This window comes from Chenopodium album, chromosome 4 (genome assembly GCF_948465745.1).
Source record: "Chenopodium album chromosome 4, dcCheAlbu1.1, whole genome shotgun sequence".
Classification (NCBI taxonomy): domain Eukaryota; kingdom Viridiplantae; phylum Streptophyta; class Magnoliopsida; order Caryophyllales; family Amaranthaceae; genus Chenopodium; species Chenopodium album.
In genome coordinates this window covers 68,135,901-68,157,213 of record NC_137837.1, presented here as the reverse complement: position 1 = coordinate 68,157,213, position 21,313 = coordinate 68,135,901, and the positions used below count along the sequence as shown (strand labels likewise).

The 21,313-nt window shown below is 36.7% G+C and overlaps 2 protein-coding genes across 3 annotated transcripts; one reads left to right on the top strand and one right to left on the bottom strand.

The window, feature by feature from the left end:
* Window positions 1–3,813: 3,813 nt before the first annotated feature.
* On the top strand, window positions 3,814–15,988 carry LOC145629232 (increased DNA methylation 1-like). Of its 2 annotated transcripts, none has more exons than XM_081681778.1 (9): window positions 3,814–4,170; window positions 6,586–9,404; window positions 11,172–11,295; window positions 12,008–12,087; window positions 12,277–12,518; window positions 12,944–13,030; window positions 13,207–13,306; window positions 13,519–13,720; window positions 13,817–15,988. In XM_081681778.1, the coding sequence occupies exons 2-9, from the start codon at window positions 6,687–6,689 to the stop codon at window positions 15,961–15,963; spliced, it is 5,700 nt and encodes a 1,899-aa protein (XP_081537904.1). In that variant the 5' UTR covers window positions 3,814–4,170; window positions 6,586–6,686; the 3' UTR covers window positions 15,964–15,988. The 2 variants fall into 2 exon arrangements, with proteins under 2 accessions (XP_081537904.1, XP_081537903.1); XM_081681777.1 differs by having other exon boundaries at window positions 13,519–13,729.
* A 2,234-nt stretch (window positions 15,989–18,222) lies between these two features.
* Window positions 18,223–20,683, bottom strand: LOC145627138 (protein trichome birefringence-like 31). Its single transcript, XM_081679529.1, has 5 exons — window positions 20,210–20,683; window positions 19,778–19,949; window positions 19,465–19,664; window positions 19,181–19,327; window positions 18,223–18,830 (listed from the first exon to the last, which is right to left on the bottom strand). Exons 1-5 carry the CDS (start codon window positions 20,602–20,604, stop codon window positions 18,482–18,484), a joined length of 1,263 nt encoding a protein of 420 aa, XP_081535655.1. The 5' UTR covers window positions 20,605–20,683; the 3' UTR covers window positions 18,223–18,481.
* Between the last annotated feature and the right edge of the window lie 630 nt (window positions 20,684–21,313).

Below are 21,313 nucleotides of genomic sequence, written 5' to 3'. Positions count from 1 at the left end.
AAGTCTCAGAATCACATCGTCAATCCAGACACTTGGGGGGCTAGTGGTATATGAGGAAGTTTAGCCGGACGAGCCGTTGAGCACCGTCCGATAAGACCATACGCTCAGAATAGTTGGCATGAGCAACCTCATACCACCTCTTCAGGGGCTAGTTGTAGGGGATAGCTCATGCTGAGCTATCTCCTCCAGCTGGAACCACTATGAAAGGGGATTCATCGCACAAGCAAGAGCCGACATGAGTGACCTCATACCACCTCTTGAGGGGCTAGTTGTATAGGATAGCTCCTACTGAACTATCACCGGGCTCCCATATTGGCCCTTGGGGTGCGCACTCACCGTTGGAAGGATAGCCAACGGGGCTCCTCAGCCCGATAGAGTCAGCCCGTAGGCTGATCAAGTAAGACTTTCCACAAAGGGGATCGTATTCCTATAAACAAAGGACAAAGTGCAACAGAAAGGAGGTTAGACACACAAGTTATTACATTCTCTCTATCTTTCTAAGTACACTTTCTCCCTCTAAACACATTCTAACTTAAGCATCGGAGGGGGGTTCCTCGAGCCACCCCCGAGGGCAGTTTACGTGTGCTGCCTTGCGCAGGTCGTCGACGGGACCCAACTCGTGCCAACAGAACCCTTGGATCCACACCTAGAACAAATACTATATCAATTACCCTTGTATACACATATTCCAACAACTTAAACTCACTTTAAACAACTTATAATATTCTGAAAATTATTTAAAAACCCCTAAATAATCCCCTCTTTAATGGGTAATTAAACCCTTTCATTAAAATCACAATTCTACTACTTTAAATAAAATTCCAGCTACATTAATTGATTAAAACTCCCTTAAAAACTTTATTAAAACATACTTTTATGCCTTAATTAATCAATAAAATCATTAGGTATACAAAAGCCCTAAATCAATTTGTATAAGAACCCTAAAAATCATGTCTTTAATAAATTAGAAACCTTTACTTTAATCATATCAAAATATGAAAATAATACTCATAATAATAATCTAATAAAAATATAAATTAAAACCTTTAAAATATGGTTTTGATACTAATTAAACAAGTTTTAGGGTCTGTTCTCATACGTTTATTTTCAGTTCAGTTCAGTTCAGTTCAACTCATAATTTCCTTCTCTTATAAAATATTCATTTCAGTTCAGTTCAGCTCAGTTCAATTCAGTTCAGTTCAGTTTAGTTCAGCTGAGTTCAGTCAATGAGAACATGCCCTTAAACAATAAAACCAAAACCATAAAAATAATCATCAACACCCATTAAAATAAAAAGAGGAGAGAGAAGGAGTATCCACGGTGGTGGCGGCTGCATGGCGGCGATAGGTCGTCGGAGGGTGGTCAGTAGTTAGAGGGAGGCTCGATGACGTGACTGCAATACTTGAGTGGAATTGTAGTTCACTTGGTCCGTTCCCACGCATGAACTAACGGGAAGGAGCGAGGAAAACAAAAAGGAAAAGAAAGAAAGAAAAAAAAAAGAAAGGAGAAATATATAAAAGAAAGAGGAAAAGAAAGAAAATTTACCTTTTTTTTACTTTTGTGTGGCAAATTTTTGGGATTCAAGAGATATTTATATAGTAGGGTACATTAGAATTATTTGGGCCTTGTAAGAAATGATATGATGGAGAAATAATTGGCCCAAATGAATAAGTAAATAGGATGATTGGTCTTATTGTAAAAATGGGCTATGTTTGGATTAAATACTTATTAACCCAAATATTAAAACTTGTTTTATTTATGATCCAATAATTAAAATAGTTTGATCCAAAATATATTTTATAATTAAATAAATAATTAATAAAATATATTTAAAATAAGGGGTACTACAATTTGGTTGGGGGTATTCATCAAAGTTAATGGGAATCAACAGTCGTCATTCCCTTTGTTGTCGTTTGTTAGGTCTTTTTTCCCGTTCCATTTACCCTCTTTATTCTCCCAAACCCTCTAAGTTGATTCCCCACCCCTAGTCATTTCCATTCCCATTCCTTAGCAACCACCACACCACCACCCTCCTACCTACCCACACCACCGGAAAACAAGCCACTGCACCACCGTCCCTTCCCCACCATTCGCCGCCCCTCATCATCCCCGAAACCCTTCCCCACCCCTGCAAAAACTAAAAAAACCCTCCTCCCTCCTCGTGAAACGCCCAGCCGAACACGCTAGACGCAAGATTCCTCACCACCGAATACCCAAGCCACCCTACTGCAACCCCTCGACGCCCCACTTTATCCCGAAACCCTTCTCCTTCCCCATTGAAAAACCTTAAAAATTCTTCTCCTTCGCCATCTGCAACGGCTAAGACCTCTCTCCCTTTGTCAGAAAAGATTTCGTCGTCGGATTGCAACCTACCCTGTATATGACCGCGATTGCAACGATTGTCCTTGTCAATTGTGCAGCCATTGCCGAGCTTTCTCGAGTGCTAGGGTTTCGTGGGTAGGGAGAGGGGCGGCGATGGGTTGCGGTGGGGTGACTGGGTTGTTGGGATATTCACAGTGGCTAGAGAAAGAGGGAAAGGAGAAGTAATATTGTAGTTTTTGTGGTGGTTGTATGGTGGTTTTGTGGTGATTGTGATTTTATTGTTGTATATAAAAAAAAAACAACATTGCAAAAGAAAGGGAATTACATTCTATTCTTTTCCATTCCCTTTGTTTAATTCATTCCCTTTCCCTTTGATGAACCTAACGACCCCTAAGTAATAACTTGTGCATGGAACGGGCTAGAAGGCTAGTTTATATTGAGAAGTTTATCTAGCCTTATTTTCGTCATTCCCCACAAAAGAAGTATGGGTATTTCTTTAATTTTATCCAGCAAGGCAAATTGAATTTGACGGATGTTGGGTGACAGGAACTAACCTGGGGTTTGCTACCAAAGTAACCACGAGAGAGAAAATCGAAAAAATAATTGATTGAACATGAAGAACCCTAATCACGAAGAAGATAAAGACGAACTATAGACAAATTGAATTAAAACATGAACGAAGAAGATATAGTACATGAAGAAGTGAAGAACCCTAACCTAAACACAAAGAAGAAGACGAAGTACAAAACCATAGACAAACGAAGAAGACGAAATACAGACAAAGAAGAGGCTTAATAGTCTGTACTGTCCTAGTTGGGGTCCCATAAGGCTATGAAACACATCCCTTCCTTCATTGTTCACTGTCGGAGAATTACTCATACAGTTAGTTTCATCTAATGGCAACTAAGAACCGAAGGACCACATTTTTTGCTTTTCACTAAGCTTTTTCCAGAGTAACAAATATTTTATTTACCTAGCACAAATTAATGTGATTATATTATTCCCCTTTCTTAGGATATCTTGCTAAAGTTTATTTAGGAGATAAATGGAGACCTTCTCATTTATATTACCTTGAATTAAATTATCAATTTTAGGTAACTAAGCAACTAGTTTTACTAAATAATAATAATGAGTACAAGTTATCTTATCAGTTATCGCTTTTTATTAGTTTCGAGTGTCGATTTACAGTTTTACCTAACTTATCAGTTTCAACTCCATTTCAGATTGTGTTGCACTATCGCCAATTACAACCTATGACAAATTTAAATGAACTCATATCATATCAAATCTTAAAAAGTAATTGCACTTAGTAACATAAACACAAAAGTGCATATTACAACAATGTAGAAACAACATAATTTAGAACAAGTTATGTGCTTAAACAAATCTTAATTACATATAATTTCCATTTACCCACAAATTAAGTGCATAAAATAGCAACTCTGTACTTGTAATAATTTACAAAATCATGTATGAATATAACATCAAAGATAAGTGGTCTGAAGATAGAATAGACAATAGTACATGCACATACCCAACCCAACTGACTTCACCTCACCTATGGCTTAACTTTGCCAGGTTAGAGAGAGAAACCCATTGCCATTTGTTGAGCTTTCAGCAGAATTCGGGTTCAAAAATCAAGAATTTTTCACAATTTTTTTCAATATACTTCGTATTTATTCACACCTTTTTGCTCAGTTTTGTTGTTGTTACCTTGGGTTGTGATTTTGCACTGAAATTTCTGGGCTTTTCGGCAAATTTGAAGAAAAAAAAACCCAATTTCTGAATCCCTAATTCATACCATTTGGAGCTCAATTTGCATGTTATTTTGGGATTTCTCTTAAAAAGGTTAGTAGATCTATTCTTTACTATTTTATTTAAGTGTTGTTCTTAGCTTAATTTCAGATCTTTCATTATTTTATTTCTCAATTTTTTGGCTAGATTATGTAATTTTTTTTAGCAATTTCTGTACAAATGTTATCGTTGATTTTGGGATTTATTATTTTTGTTTGATGGGTTGATGTTAGATTTTGGAAATATTTTCTGGGTTTTGTTCATAATTAGTGTTTGTATTGAAATGGGAATTCTGTATAGTGATATTTGCATGCACAGAAAAGGAATTTTATGGCTAATGTTTTTATGGGTTGTGTTCCATAATTAGGATACTATGATGCTTGTGTTTATGTAATATTATATTGCACTTTGTGAAGAAGTTTGTTGCCAAAAAATAAAAAAATTACATTTTTAGCTAATTACTGTAGAAAATGAATTCAGAGAGAAGTAATTGATGTTTAAGGTACATATGTGTGAGCTCTAGAAAGAGTGAAGGCTTTTTGTCGAATGAACAATTACAAATTTACATTAATACTCCTGATACAATGCTTGCTTGAGAAACCAAGTGAAGTTCCTTATACCTAGAAGAAATCTAGAACTATCTCATGTACCATGATAATGGAGAGATTGAACACTGAATTCCGCTTATCTGTTAGCTCTTTACTTGAGGCTAGATTATGTGACTACCAGGGAGGAAGGAGAATGTAAGCCACACATTCCTGATCTCGTTGCTTGGTTGGGGCATAGATTATATGACACATTGATCTAGGTTCTATGCCTGCAGTCTGTTTGAATGTAGAGTGTAGTTCGTGTTCTTGGAAAGAAAATAAGAAATGACTTGAAGTTACTAGAGTTTGGCCTTTCATTGCTTCTTTCGTGTGGGTTAAAAAACCAATTAGAGAGAAAAAAAATTGTGTTTTTATAATTCTACATTTAGGGTTGATAACAAGCTAAATGGACCTTAGGACTTAGGTAGCCAGACTTGGCCCACAACAAGTTGGGTTGATCTTAGAAGCTTTAGTCTTGACTCACAATTCCACTATTGCATGAGTACAGTTCAAAGCTTACAATTACTGTTGGGCCCCGAATACCTTGTTTTCCGTTAAATGCATCTTTTGGTTTTATATCAAAATGTGGAACTGAAAGTTTTTTTCCCTTGAAAAGTTGTCAAACATTTGCCTCCATAAATTACGTATGTAGTATTCAACTGCCGAATACATCACAAGTTCTCCATAAGTTTTATTGTAGGATTTTAGTTTTTTTTGGAAATTCTGAAGCTTTGTTGAATATCTATAGTACTCCGGAGTATTTGTCAACTTAAAATTACATTATTGTCACCCAGATGGCTTGTAAATCAACTTTGATGTTTAGTGAGAAGAAGGACAAGTAATAAGTTATTCTAAGTCTCGCTCGTAAGTTTAACAATAAAGATATTTTTTTGGGGGAGAGGGAGGGGGTCTACAATAGCTACCTCCATCCATCAATAGCATACTGACTGTCCCGGCCCCTTAAAATTAAAGATCAACTTGAGTTCCTTAAAGCACTCATATTAGTTGTGTTATCCCCTTCCTCTTTGCATTAATTGAATTAAAGGGAGCATTCTGGGGAATGCAACTGTGATCTACTATTAATTTTGGGAAATGGAATTTTCTTTGGACATCTTGAAATAATATATAACTATTAATTCTAGACAAAGAAAATGCTTTGCCAATTATAATTAACTTCAGTTATAAGGTATTCAAATAAAAATTATAGTTGTTCCTCTATGTTGGAAGTTTGAGAATGAAAGGTGCTGCCCATTTATCCTTTCTTTCACTTCTTGGGTTTTCTATTAAGTACAAATCATTAAATTAAATGATTATTATTGTAGTTCATTTTCAAACGGGTGGGTCTGTCTGAGACAGTTGAATTATTTGTTTTTATCATGTGTACTATGTAGTATTAAGCTAACTCCTAACTGAATCATTATTGTACGATTCTTGCGTAAATCCAGGGTTTTAGATGACTTCAACTAAATTTTACTATTAAAAGTTCTGTTAGAGGTAATATTTATTATTAAATTTACTGCAGACACTAATGCAACTATAGGACATTTAATATATTTACATCATAGTATTAACTTAATAAATAATTAATCCAGTCTTTTTGAATTGCGACATTACTTTTCTTGGCTTAAGTCCTTTTTATCTCTCTCCTCTCACATGGGTTGCTTGACTTGCCTGTCTCCATATCTGTCCTCAGCATATGGGCTCTTCAATATGCGTGCCTCTCACCTCCCCTCCCCTCTGTTGCAGCTAAAAGAGAACAAAGAAAATAACTATATTATTGTTAAGATGCAAAGACGCCTACAAGATATAGCGATTTAGGATTTCAAAAATTGTTGCTAGGGTGAATATGACATATTTAATTACTTCTATTATTTTGGTGCAGGGTTCGAGATGCTTTACAAAGATATTGATTCTGACCTTTTCAATGTAGCAAGCTGGAAGGAAGGTGCATTCTAGTGAAATGAAATTAGCCTAAGGCCAGAGATGATGTTCAGCCAGGATATCTTTGATATAGTAGATGATGGCTTTGAGGACTCAAATGATGAGATCCGCATTTCCCAGGAGGTGTTCTATGGAAATGCTTCAGTTGCCTGTGGTAAAAAATGTGAGATTCCTGGAGTTACCAGATGCTTAAATGAGCATGATGAAATGCTAGAGATTTCACCTAGTTCTCACAGTGAAAACTCTGCCGTAACCCATGAAGCTTCCTCAAAAGATCTGAGTCAGAAGGAGGGTGTTTCTGATGAACTCCAAAGGGACTTACAAGCAATAAGCTCCACAGAAGGGTCTATTATGGATGAAAGGATTGATCATGATGTTCATGCAAAGCGGATGAGATATTCAGTGAATGAGCTGTCTAATTTTAAACCTTACCTTGATAAGGCTGTGGCCTCATCTGTTCCGCTGAAGCAAGTTGTTTCTGAAACATATCGTCCTGTGTTGCCTTCTCCCTGCCAAATTCTTATGTGCCATGTGGTTGAATCGTGCTGTGAAGGTGTGACATCTAGTTGTTACCTGTTAAAGCAATATCCTGAATCAGACCAAGAAGGCAACTTAGGAGATAGCGTCACTCTTAATTGTAGCTTGTCAGGCTTGGATGGAAGTGAAGTAAAGCAAGTTGGCTGCAGTAAATCTATAGCCTCACCTATTTCCCAGGAAAGTTCTGCTACCAAACTTTTGGCCCCCAGCCCCACAGCTGTTGCAGTCAGTGAGTGTGGAACACCTGAGCGTGCTGACAAAAGTACTAAAAATGAAACTTATCTTGAATGCGAAGATGATGAAATATTGAATTGTGACAACATGAAGGATGCCCATGCTATTCTTCGTTCCCGAGTATACCTCTTGCTTGAAAAAGCTGGATGGTCCCCTGAGAAGCGAATAAGAAATGATGGGAGGAACAGATATGTTTACCGATCACCAGATGGAAAGCTTGTTCGTGAATTTTCAAAAGTTTGGGACTTGGTTGGTCAGAGATTATTTGCCTATGGTAACAGTAAAGTGACTGTAGGTGATAAAGAGTGGACTAATGTTCATCAATTCTGCTCTGATATGTATGAGACACTAAGGTATATTGACAGTACAATGACCGATGGGAAGCCTAAGTGTTCATTGAGTTGTCAATGGAGACTTCTGGATCCCTTTGTGAATGTGGTTCTCGTGAACAGAAAGATTCATGCACTCAGAGCTGGAACTGTAGTCATAGCAAAGCAAAGTTACGTACCTGATGTGGACAGAGAAGGTGGGATAGATTTTAGACCAAAATCCAGGAAAGGTGATAAGAAGAGGCCTTCCATGGACTCTAATCTTGTGGAGACTCATAATACCAAATCATTTTATGTTTCTGAAGGAAATAGCATGCGTCTTGTAAAGACAGTTGCTAACACTGATAATCACTATGTAGGAGCTTGTACGGATGAAATTATGAATTCTTGTCGCTTATCAGCATGTGGTTCTGATAGCAAATGTTTACAGCATCCTGCTTATCTGTATGACGTTCCTGTTGGTTCTACTGAGACCCATGCAATCTATAAACAGCCTTTATCTCATCAATCGAGTTGTATGAGCTCTCCAAGCTTTGATAAACATAACCTGGAATTTATCATGGAAAGCTCCAAAGATTTGTCAGTTTGTTTGTTGGAGGAAGGAGCTGAACCGTCGGAAAGATCTATCATTAATGCAGGGCTGAAGAAAATGGACTGTGAAACTGAAGGGTTTTCTGGTGTTGAACTCTCCAAGCTATGCCAAGCAGAAACTGATGATACTCGTCCGACCAGTGATAGGAGCAGCCAATTGAAGTTGGTTGATGTCCAGGGTTGGTCTATGGATTGTGCTGGCAATGATAGAATATCAGATAGGTTTCCAACCGGCCTCTTTGAGCATCAAAATGGATTAAAAAGGTCTATACTTGGAAAATCTCACCAAAGCAGATATCTTAGTGATTGCTGTTTAGAAAAGGTAAAAGCTGGCCATAATACCAATAAACCCCATGCATATGATGGATCTTTTGAATCTCAGTCCTGCAAGAAAAGTATGAAGCCTAGAAAGCGTCACAGCAGCAAGAGGCGATCAATGGGTTCCCGGCTTAAGGATGACGACTTGTTAATCTCGGCAATAATAAAGAAAAGAAGCTTCAGATCCAGGATTGATGAATGCGGTTCTGAGCCTGGGAAGTTTAAGTTAAAATCTCTGCAGAAGCGCAAGACTCAGAAAGGTAGTTGCAGGTTGCTTCTGCGGGGCACTGGTAAGGGTGGGAAACATGTCACAGATAGGTGGACATTGATTGATAATAGGACGGTTTTGGCGTGGTTAATTAGTGTTGGGGCTGTACTTGTAAAGGAAGCAGTTCAATACCGTGACCCGAAGGATGATGCTGTGGCTAAAGAAGGTGTTATTACAAAGAATGGGATTCTGTGTAATTGTTGCAGTGAGGTGTTTTCTGTCTCTAGGTTTAAAATCCATGCAGGTTTTAATCAGAATCGTCCTTGTTTGAATCTGTTTGTGGGGTCTGGCCGGCCATATACTCTATGCCAGCTTCAAGCATGGTCGGCTGAATACAAGGTCAGGAAAAGTGGCCCAAGACATGTGTCAGCTGATAGGTTTGACAAAAATGATGATTCTTGTGGACTTTGTGGCGATGGAGGAGAATTACTGTGTTGTGATAACTGTCCTTCCACATTCCATCAGTCATGCTTGTCAGCAGAGGTTTGTTTGTGGCTTATTTGCTTATGTTTCTTCCTTCCACTATTAATTATTCCTACTCATATTGGCTATTTTTTTAAAAAGAAATTATTGGTTACACTCCTTTATATGACATCACCTGCCCCCCAGTGCAGAATAGCCATATCGAACTGTGTCAAGGGTGTGAATTAAGTGTAATATTAACTGGATAAAATTGTGCTTCTGAACTTTTTTATTGTTGCTGATGTAAGCTGTTCTAGTATACTCAGGCTCTAATTTGGATGGGAAATATGCATGCATTATGTTGTTTACGTCACTCAAATTGGTACCAAAACTTTTTTGACTGGTAATTAGCTATGATTTATCGACCTGCCTGCAGAAAGGTCTCAGAATTTATTCTGCTAAAATATATATATAAGACTCCATTTGCTGACAGAGTTTCTGTCCACAGCGCTTATTTTGTTGATCAGTACCTTCTGAAAATGGAGCAGCCATATTTTAGGCTGGAAAGATCTTTTTGTTTATTGACTTGATTGATGAGGGTTCTGATCACGTATCAATAGATTTTTCAGGCTTCACACCATAAATAGTTATCTCAGTGACTCAATCCTATCCTCCCTAGGAATAAGGGATGCTTTCAGTATAGAAGAATACATGATAAAAAGTTTATCTGGCACAAAAACTTCCCTGCTATCTATTTGCAATATGACTTTTACTAATATGGATTACTCGAGTATGGTAAGCTTAATGCAAAGAGTACATGAGCTTTGAATTAAAGTAGAGAGCTAGAGACTATACAAGTATGTACATGAATGGAGATGTCAATCTTCATGTAAGAAGATTAAGATCTCCTACCAGGCTACTATGTATATCCTTTTTGCACTTTGTATAGTGCTATCCATTTGTTACTTTCAATCTTTACTTTGAATCCATGAACATTTACTAATATGTATGAAGGTGCAACTGGAAGCAGTCTTTGCCTTCAAATATTACTGTCGTGTTTGTGGCGTAAGTCTTGGTATGCTTAGTTTTTCTCTCTAGCCTGCATGTGTTTAGGTGTTGTTTCTTACCTTCTGAATGGTTTGGTCTACTTTTGAATACATGAACTGGTATCGGTGTAGAATACAATAGTCGAAGCTGCCACAATGATACTTCATGTTAAAATCACTGGCAGGATTGGTATTTGTTCTTATCTAAGGAGCATGTATTGTGCATGCTCCTATGTAGACCTGGTTATTGGGCGGGTCGGGTCAGGGTCGGTGCGGGTCGGATGCGGGTCAGGGTCAAAGAGGGTCACATTTTATAGGGTCAATATAAGGTCGGGCCAATGCGGGTCGCGGGTCGATAATGGGCGGGCCTACAAAATATCAATTAAAATAAATATTGGACAAAGCCATTATTAAATACATATGAATACAAATCAATCTATATAATTATTTTTACATTATGTATTTTCTTTATCAACTAAATTGGAAAAACATATTGGCCCTATATTGACCCTACCCAATAAGGGCCCTGTCCATTAATAGTCCTGTCCATTAAAAGCCCTATAAGCTTGGCCCTGACCCTATTATCATTGGGCTACCCTGTCCAATAACCACCTCTACTCCTATGCATGTATTTGTCTTAGCTGTTGAAATCTGTAGAATGTTCTGTGTTCTGGTTTAAGATTTCAGTGTTGATTATGTATATACTATATACTAATTTCTTTATTTCACTTTGTGCTTTGCTTTTTCTACAATTTAGCATCCACAATATGAAGTTATTCTGATTTTTATTTGTTTGGCACAGGAGCTTCCTGAAGGAAGTTGGTATTGCCCAAACTGTACTTGTGAGGTATGTGGAGCACTAGCCAACGATGCAGGAACCTCAAGTTCTTATGCTGCACTGAAGTGTTCACAATGCGATAAAAAGTGTATACTTCTTTTACTGTTCTAGAATGTTCTTTGCTATAAGCTTCTTTCTTTTCACCTAAAAAACCCTTTCTGAATAGATTAGTCGGTTAGCCCTTTTATGAACTTATCTAAACCTACCATCTAACTTGTTGGTCCTTTTCTGAACTTTTTTGAACTTATCAGGATTAACTGTTTTTGTGAATTGAACAAGGGTAGGCCCTTTTCAATTTTTTTAATTCCCTGAATTTGTTAATCTTTGTATTAATTTATAAAAATATATTATCTTAAAGAGACAGGAACGGAATATTGCTATCAGCCTATGAACGTTGGTGATAGTGGCCTGTTAATAAAAAAAAGACTTCACTTTAAGGCTATGTTTGGATAACAAAAAATGGAAGGAAAGGAAGGGAAGGGAAAGGGAGGGAGACAAACTTCCTTGTTTGGATAATATGTTGGGGGAGGAAAGGGGAGGGGGAGGGAGGGATCCATTTTCCCTCCTCCTTTAATAAAGACCATCCCTTCAAAATTGGAGAGATTTGGAGGGAAAATGGAGCTCATCATTTCCTCCACTTTCCCTTCCTTCCCCTTCCTCCTATTTCCCTCCCTTCCATTTTCCTTCTAATTTGTTGTCCGAACATAGCATAAAGTCTTTATGAGATTCTCTATATTACGGGCATGATTAGTAATTTATCTTTTCCTTTGTGAAGTAATGACTGTCAATTCTGCTAACAGATCATCAAGGGTGCTTGACGGACAAGAGTATGAGTAAGCTTGGCGGTGCACCTTGGTTCTGTGGCTCAAATTGTGAAGAGGTAATCTGGTCTATAACTTTAGTTCCCAACTTCCCATCAGAAATGTTAATGTTGGCTGTACATGTAGGACAAATTATAAAAGATAGTGGAAGACTGTAAGCTATCCATTATTCCATTTAGACATTTAAATTGTTCATGGATCTTCCTCAATTTTGGTTGACCTTCACAGTCCTGCAAATGATTTTGCAGGTCTTTGGTGGTATACAATCTCGTATTGGCTTGTTGAACAAAATTGTTGATGACTATACCTGGACCCTTCTGAGATGCATTCATGATGACCAAAAAGTTTCTTCTGCTCAACGTTTCGCGTTAAAGGCTGAATGCAATTCTAAGTTAGCTGCTGCTGTTACCATTATGGAGGAGTGCTTCCTCTCTATGATCGATCCAAGAACAGGCATAGATATGATACCACAAGTGGTGTACAATTGGGGGTAAGTACCGTTGTTTGGATGTTAATAGCAATAATAATATATACTGTATATTTTTTTCCCATGTATTGATACCTGAGTTATGAATGCAGTAGTAAATTTGAGGTCATACTTAATTTGTCCACATGATCCACTCCATTTATATTGTCCTTGATGACAATCTAATAGCATGCATATATAGTGTGAAGTTTTCTCTGAGTGAAGTCTCCGATTTATTGGAAAAAAGAACAAAAACCAAACATAAGCTTCCCCAACTTCTATAATAGGATTATTCACGAAAATTCAGAAAATATATTCTTTCTGCCCCTCAGTAATTGGACCATCATGCTTTGTCCATCAAATTGCTATTATCTGATTGGCTTGAAGTAAATTTCTGTGAAGCACCCTTCTTTCATCTGTTTGACTGATTTTGATGTTACTGATGCCAGGTCAGAATTTCCAAGACTGGATTATCATGGATTTTATACTGCTGTCTTGGAGAAAGATGATGTACTGATATCAGTTGCATCTATAAGGTATCATAAGTGGTATTTATGATCCCATAGGCTCATATTTCTTCATTATTCTTGAATGATTTATTTGAAAGTTACAATTCACTTACCATGTCTAATTGTCATAATCATATTCTTGTTATTGTGCTTTATTGCTGCACTTAACAACTAACTATAGTATTTGACCTCAACGTTTACAGAGTGCATGGAGTAGCTGTTGCAGAGATGCCACTCATCGCAACTTGTAGCAAATATCGCCGACAGGGAATGTGTCGAAGTTTGCTAAATTCTATTGAAAAGGTATTTTACTTTGTATTTGGCTGCCTTCTCTGTGGTGTTGGGTTGGTTATGGGGTTGTTTGACTTGTTTTTACCCCTGGTATCTATAACTGCAGAAGCCAATAATACTTACTTTCACCAGAATCTATATTAACAAAGTTGGATTAATGTGTCTTCCCACTTTTCATGTATATGAAGAAACTCATTATTTCTTTTAACCTTTTATGGCTGTAGATGCTCATATCCCTGAAAGTTGAGAAGCTTGTGATTACTGCAATTGCTGATTTAGTAGAAACTTGGACCGTTGGTTTTGGCTTTGTTCCTGTGGAGGAAGAAGAGAAAAGAAGCTTGAACAAAATCAACCTGATGGTGTTTCCAGGAACTGTGATGCTTAAAAAGACACTCTACGTGAATCAAGCTGCAGATCTACCAAATGGTGATTTAGGTTCAATGATAGTCACAGTCATTTATCGTAGATGATTTTCTAATTACAAGGATAAAATGATACTGACTAAAATTGTCCTCAATTCAGGAGTTGAAGATTTCTCTGCCGTTGGCAGTGATGAGTCTTGTAAGGTAGGTAAGTGCTTGGAAGGGAATCCTGAAACAAATGCCATGTATGGAAATGCTGGAGAGGATACTTTTAATGGAAATGCAAATGCACTAGAAGTTAAGCCGGTGACCTTATCTGATATGGAGACAGGTGAAGCTCCAAAGAGTGCTGCTGCTGCTGATGAAATGGATACTGAAATTTTCAATGGTTTGGGTTCTTTGGAGCAGGAGGATAGGGTTACAAATGTAACAACAGGTTTTAGAAATGAGGAAGAGGTTTTCCACGTACCAGTTGGGTGTGGAATAGAAACAAATGAGTTTGAGGATAGGAAAATTTTGCAATTTGGTTTATTTAGAACGAGTGAAGGTGATATCCAGATGAAATCCCAATTTTCTGACGTGGGGTCAGAGATTGGACTTGATATAGAAGATCAGAGCAATCGTTTGCAAGCTGCTAATGACCAATACATTGTTAGTGCTGTGGAATGCATGGAAACACCACCTGCCCAGAACAAGCCTAATAGCAGAGCTGAAATATTAACAGCAGATAAATTTTGTGGATTTCCAAAATTACTAGAATATATAAATCAAGACAACTCTCTTTCGAACCAATTCACAAGGGAGAGTCTAGATGATATTGTCTTCAAAAAAATGGAAAAAAATGTAGAACTTCTGCTTGATGATGCAACTCATGCTGAAAGCATGGTTATGGAAGCTGAATCAGTTTTAGAGCTCAGAAATCACGTGGGTTGTAAGGGTGGGGAAAGTGAGATCACCAATGATGCATGTAAAACAAATCAAGATGTGCAGTGTAAGTTTGAAAGTTCAGAGACAGTGAAGGGAGATGAAGGATCTGCCGAAGCCATGAAAGTTGATGCTTCAAGTAACATTCATGAAAATGTGGCAACTGAAATGGTGAAGTTGGAGGCAGAAAAGGAAGATACGCAATCTCCTGGAGGTATTGAAGTCAGGTCTGCAAGTAATGTGAGAGAAACTGTGACTATTAAGTCAGATTATATGGAAGTTGCAGAGGAAGAAGAGGAAGGTGCTGTAGGCATTAATTGTGGTGAGCTATCTTCTGGAGCTATTGATGTGAGAGAAAGTCTGTCTGTTAAGTTGATGAATTTAGAGGCTGTGAAGGAAGATGAAGAAGCTTCGGTAAGCATAGGTATAGGAGTAGTGAGTGATAGGAGTAAAATTATGGTAAATAGACTGGTGAATTTAGAAGTCGTGAACGAAGAAGATGAAGTTGCAGAAGGCAAGGAAGCAGGGGTTGCAAGTGCCAGTAACACTTGGGAAAACATGTTGACCATGGATGATTTGGTGACAGTGAAGAAAGATGAGGAAACTAAGTTGGTGAGCTTGAAAACAGTGAAGGAAAATGATGAGGCTACAAGTAATCTTACTGAAGGTGTGATGGTCAAGCTGGCTAATTCTGAGGCAGACACAGTTAAGGAAGATGGGATTATCGGTAAAGGCGCTGCAAATAATATGAGAGAAGATCTGAAATTTAAGTTTGTGAAATCGGATGATTCGGATCTAGTGATGGAGGATGATGAAGATACAGAAGGCATGGAAATTGGAGCTGCGAGTATTATGAGTGATAATGTGCCTGTTAAGTTGGCAAGTTCGGGGGTGATGAAGGAAATCGAGGACTTTACCATCTCAAGTGATTTGAACGCAAATGCACCAACCAAGTTGGTCAACATGAATTTATCAATTAATGTCAAGGTGGTGAAGGAAGAAGAGGAAACTGCTGTAGCCATGGATTCAGAAGCTGCAAATATGACAACAAAATTGACGTATTCCGAGGCAGTTAATTATGTAAAGACTGATGAAAGCATGGAAATAATCACCACAAATAACACAAGTGATGCCGTGACTCCTCGTTTAATTAACACGGGGACAGTTCAGGAAGAAGTTGCTGTTGAAGCTATGGAAACAGGTCCTGAACTCATTGACCATGATGAATTTAGTTTAGGAAAGCGTTCACCGGAACTGTATTGTGAATATAATGTAATCCAAGAAGAGGGGGAATATGGTCAAGAAATCCAGTATGTAAATGTTGCTGAAAACCAGCTTTCTGTGGTTAAACAATCTCAGCAAGCTAGTGTTTTGCCTCCGTAGTAATAATATCAGTGCATATTTTGAATGTTTCTTGTCTTTGTTGCTGTTGAGCCCTAACCGAGTCATCGGATTCTCAGATTCTTCTTAATCAAAGCTTGAGTCAAGGTGAGCTCAGACAGACCTATGTTGGGTGACTTGGGTCCAAGCTTAAGATCAGATATACGGGTTTCAGAGCAAGATTAACTGATTTTTTTTATTTTATTTTATTTTATTATTTTTTTTTTGAATAGAGTGATTTTCCTTGGTTTAAAAATTAATAATATTAAGCACACTATTATATATAAATAATACTGGATAATATAGTTTAATAAATCAAATCATTATAATAAATGGTCGTGTATAAATTATATCATTGGTCTAAAAATATATAATCTGTTTTTGTTATCGGGAAAAATTAGTAATAGTTGCGAATTATTTTTATTTAGACTAGTAGTTTGACTAGAACTGGGACTCCTAATCCAATTAAATCTTGAAAGTTATAATGGGAAATAAATTCTGTTTGAAAGAATCACTATATATAATTGCAGAGCTACCCACAAATCATTGCTTTGGAAAAACGTTGTTTCGCATCACAGGTTATGCTCTCTCCTTTCTTTAATTTGCTCTTTTCTTTAATGTCTATGTCTTTTTTCTTTCTTCCCTGCATCAAGAATTGATCTTTTTAATTACTACTTGCTCTGCCCAGATATAGTTGTCGTGTTTTTAATTCAAATTACACTATCAACAACCCAAAGTACTCTTTATGTCGCGTTTTTACAATGATTGTTACTGTTTTTTTTTTTTTTTTTTTTTTTTTTTTTATTTTTTTTATTTTTTTTTTTATAGAGTAGCATTCAAGAAACCAAGTATACTTTAGTTTTTGTGTTTCAATTCTTGTTACTATCTAAACTTTGGGTTTGTGTTTTTGTGTGATTTACATGGTGACTTAATTTGTAATGATTAATTAGACTATTATTAGGAATCATAACGTTAGAGTTGGTGTTTTAACGTAACAAAATAAGGTATAGTACTTATTTTTAATTTTTTAATGATGTAAAATAATGTATAAATATTAATGTTCATAATTCTTACATTATAATTAACATTATTACCAGTTTCCTTATTTTATTTTTTTAAGGCACATTATTACTAGTTTCTAATTAAGTGCTAACTTCTGAATATTGCAGATTACTTGAGTTGCACAAAGTTTAGGAGTGTTGTTAATCTCCATTAAAAGCGCCATCATGTTGAACTCGATATTAAATTGCGGGTGTATGTCGTTTATTGAAGTTATATACGAGACAATCAGTGATATGTGCCGTGAAATTGATGACACAATGATCCAGGTTATTACTCTTCATGTTACTATATTAGTACGTTAGGATGTTAGTATTATCCGTTTCACTGCAAAGATCGCGGTTCTTTCAGGCCTTTGTTACTGATCAATGTTTGATTTTATTCGTTTGTAAATGCAGAATTCTCGTGGGAACGTCAGAGACCAAGTGCAAGTGCAGACAACGAGTGAGAATGACAAGAAGAAATTAGCTGTTGCAATGAAAAAATTATCTCTCTTTGATGATGATATTCAAGAAGATGATCTCTCAACTTCATTCAGAAGAGCATATGGCCGCGATATATATGGAAGTGATTATGAGGTACTTCCAATTAAAACCTTCTTTTAGAAAGAAAGACAGTTATGAACTAAAAATTTGCTGTTAGTTGATAGTTGAATTTGTATCGAAATTTTTCTTAGGCTTGGAATTAAAGGCAAGAATTAGTATTAATTTGTTTCCTAAAAGTGGATTCTCATTTTCTGCCTTTTCTTTTATAAAATGTTCCAGATTCCAACTAGGGAGACACTGGAAGAAAGTAAAGAGGTCCAAAAACCATATCGCAACTGTGATAGAGATTTCAGTCACCTCAGTGAAAGTGCCCAAAACATCCTGAAGAATTTCGAAACGGAGTATGTTGAAGACATAGACTGGGAGATTGTCAGATTATATGGTGTTCATGGTGATAATATATTTTGACTTGTATCTTATAAACTTGGGTAAAGGGCATTTGACTTAGTTGGTTAAAGATTTAGAGAACTATTAGGCAGAAATTTCGATTACTAATACAACTTGTTTAGTAGAGCTAGAAAATTTTCATTTTATCTAAATATATGCTTCTTTTTTTTACTCAAATATATACTTCTTATTCCAATGCAATTACAAAGAACAGTTTATTGAATTCTAAACTACCAAAAATGCAAAGTGTGTGATTTACAGGATTAAGTGTTACAAAATCGTATAACGTCGCTTTTTATTCATGTCTAATTTCCTAAATCATACAAAGAATTTTCCGTTCTCTTCTCTGTATAGGCTGGGATTTAACTTGCAATAGGGTCTTGAGTCAGGCTCGTTTCATAACCATCTCGAAAAATAGACCTCCTGATTTTCTCCTCTCAAAGTCTCATTGCAATCTTTCGTGTTAAAACTTTTGTTTTTGATAGAATATAGTAATTAATATGAATCAAAATTTGGTCCTAACAAAGAGATTAGTTATAAAACTCTTGTAACAAATGTGCATACAAAATCTCGTTCCATGTATCAGGAACTCCTGGTAAACACCAATGAATGCAATCTGCAAAGTTTTTTGGGTCAGCCTTTTGTTCCTTAGTTAAAAGTTTTCCTTTCCTTTCTGTATATATTGTAGTATGTGCATCTTTTCTGAAGTCTGACAACTGTGTTATGTTCAGAAATGTTACTTCTGTCTTTAGACCTTGTATTGTTTCTTGCACTATTTTCATGATTTCACGATTCGTTCCCATCCCCCAGTATGGTCCATGGATCGGTTCCTTTTCGTTGAAGCAGTTGCCGTCACTTCCTGGGTTCCATTCTGAGCTCCTGTTATTTGCAAAGAGTAACATTAATATTACATTGATTAACAAGCAAGGTAATCCGGCTGCAATTTAGGCTCTAAGAAGGATTAGTACATGTACATGTTCGAGCTTTGAACACTGAATGTTCATTGCCCTGTTTCATTCAGGGGTTAGACAAGTTCCAAACTTTTAGACCCGGACAGACTGACCTGGTTAAAACTACCCGGCTGGAACAACAGGACTCGGACCCAAATTTAACCTGAATTGACCTCATTCGAATGTGTAGGAGATTAACTCGAATCAAATTCAATCCGAAACAGCCTTTTTACGACTTCTCAGACATTGATGCTACTTACGAATAGAAGAAAATCTTACCACAAATGAGTAGGAGACAAACTCATGAAGAAGACTTTCTGTGTCTGAGGATTGATGCTCGAGTCCAACCAGTTTCCCCACATTTGCAATGCCATTTTGTAAGCAGTAGTAACATTATATTCTTGTACATCATTGAGATTTCCGTACCTGTAACATATATTTCCAACAAATTTAGCCATCCAAAGAAAAGAAAATCGCGGAAAAATCAATCAGCTAGAACACAGCACCTATAGTATAAATGAAGCACATCATTGATTGAATATGTAATTACCATTCACACTTACGTTGCGTTTATGATAGGCTTGTACATCCACCAAACATAGCTTTCAAATACCAAAATGTCCACTCCTTCCCAGTTTTTACTGTGATCTGCAATACGATCAAGCTTAACCAGCCTCTTAAGCACTGAATGATTTGTAGAATGGTCTGAATTCGACTCGATTATAAACGGAGCCCAGTAGAATTCAACTGTAGCATTATATTCCTGCATGACAATTCCATATATATAATTAATCTTCTTTTTATGTCACTAAAGTTACATTAAATTTGAATTAGTGAAAGTAGTTGTAGTAAGAAATACTTTGTAATAAAAATTACCTGAGCATGGAAAATCTTCTTAGAAGGAACCTTATGAAGTGATTTCTTTCCATCAGGTATTGCAGACTGTAACATGCAAACCATCGAGTCGAATTGACCTCTTTGAATCGAGTCTCCTACGAACATCAAGCGTTTGTTCCTTAGTATACGCAATAGCTTTACTGCATTAAACCTGTACACATCATATATGCCATCACCTTACTTTTAAAAACAGTACGTAAATTAAAGTAGGTCTTGTATACAACAGGTGTATTCAACATAACCAATGTTTTTCCTTACAAATTTTTCGACATTAGACATTAAGATGCTCCATCCATAATATTGAACAACATTTCCACATTAATTTTATCTCATACTCAAAACTTCTTAAGTCAAATCTTCAAAATAAATTCACATCAAAATTTTTTACCATACACTAAAAAATAATGTTACCGTGGTAAATTGCATTCATTAGGCTGCCATCTCCAATTCTGGTAAGATTTATCAGGTCTTCCATTTCTTTGACAAGTAACTTGTTTAACCAAAAACGGGCAACTCTCTTCACTATACAACGGGCGAGACACATTATCCCAAACCCATTTCCCGTCGAAAACGTTACAATCTTCTATATCTTCGTAACTATTATCATCATCATCAAATGCATTGAATATGTACCTATGAAATCCACCCCCTCGTAACCAAAATTGCCATTGGCCAAAAATACTTTCTCGGTTACTCTTTAGGTTGTCAAACACTAGCCTCGCGGTCCCTAGCACAAGTACACAGGCCAACGCTATAGGTAAGATGGAATGGTACTTAGCGCGATTGGGAGATTGTTGGGTCGTCATTTCGGGTTTTGGCTAATCTTGGAAGGTTAAGAGAAGGAAGGAAGAAAGATTTGTACGAGTTTGGTACGTGTTTTGAACATGGTTTTTGCAATGTTTAGCTTTAACTTTAGATTCAAGCATTTTGAGAAGTAACCTGTTACCCATGCAACTACCGGTTGGTAAAGTATCTGAATTTAGGTGTCTTTTGCTACTATAATGTTTTATTAAAATGGTTCTTGGTGATTTTAATTATTTATAAGTAGACTTAAGTATTGTAATTTGTAAGAGTAAGAGCTAGTCAATCATTGTTAATAACATTTGGCGAGGGCGATTAGGAAATCATGGTTACATTGATTTCTCGCTATCCAAATATAGTGTAAGTTTAATTTAGAGAAAATAATTTAGGAAAAATTGACAAAAATAATCCCAACTTTCGCTAATTCGCTCAAAATAATCCCAACTTTGGATTATTTTTAAATAATCCTAACTTTAGGGGTTATTCGCTTTAAACGGTCCCAACCGTCACATAACCATATCAGGTTACGAGGACACGTGGCACCACATGATAGGTTGAAAATTTTAAATAAAAAAAAAAAACTAAATTTTTTTTAAAAAAAATAAGCATCCCACCCACGACCGCCTCCCTTTCACCACCGCCGGCTGCTTCCAAAGCCTCAAACCGCCGCCGCCAACCTCTGTCATGCTGGCGCCGGTTCCCAGAACCTCCCTC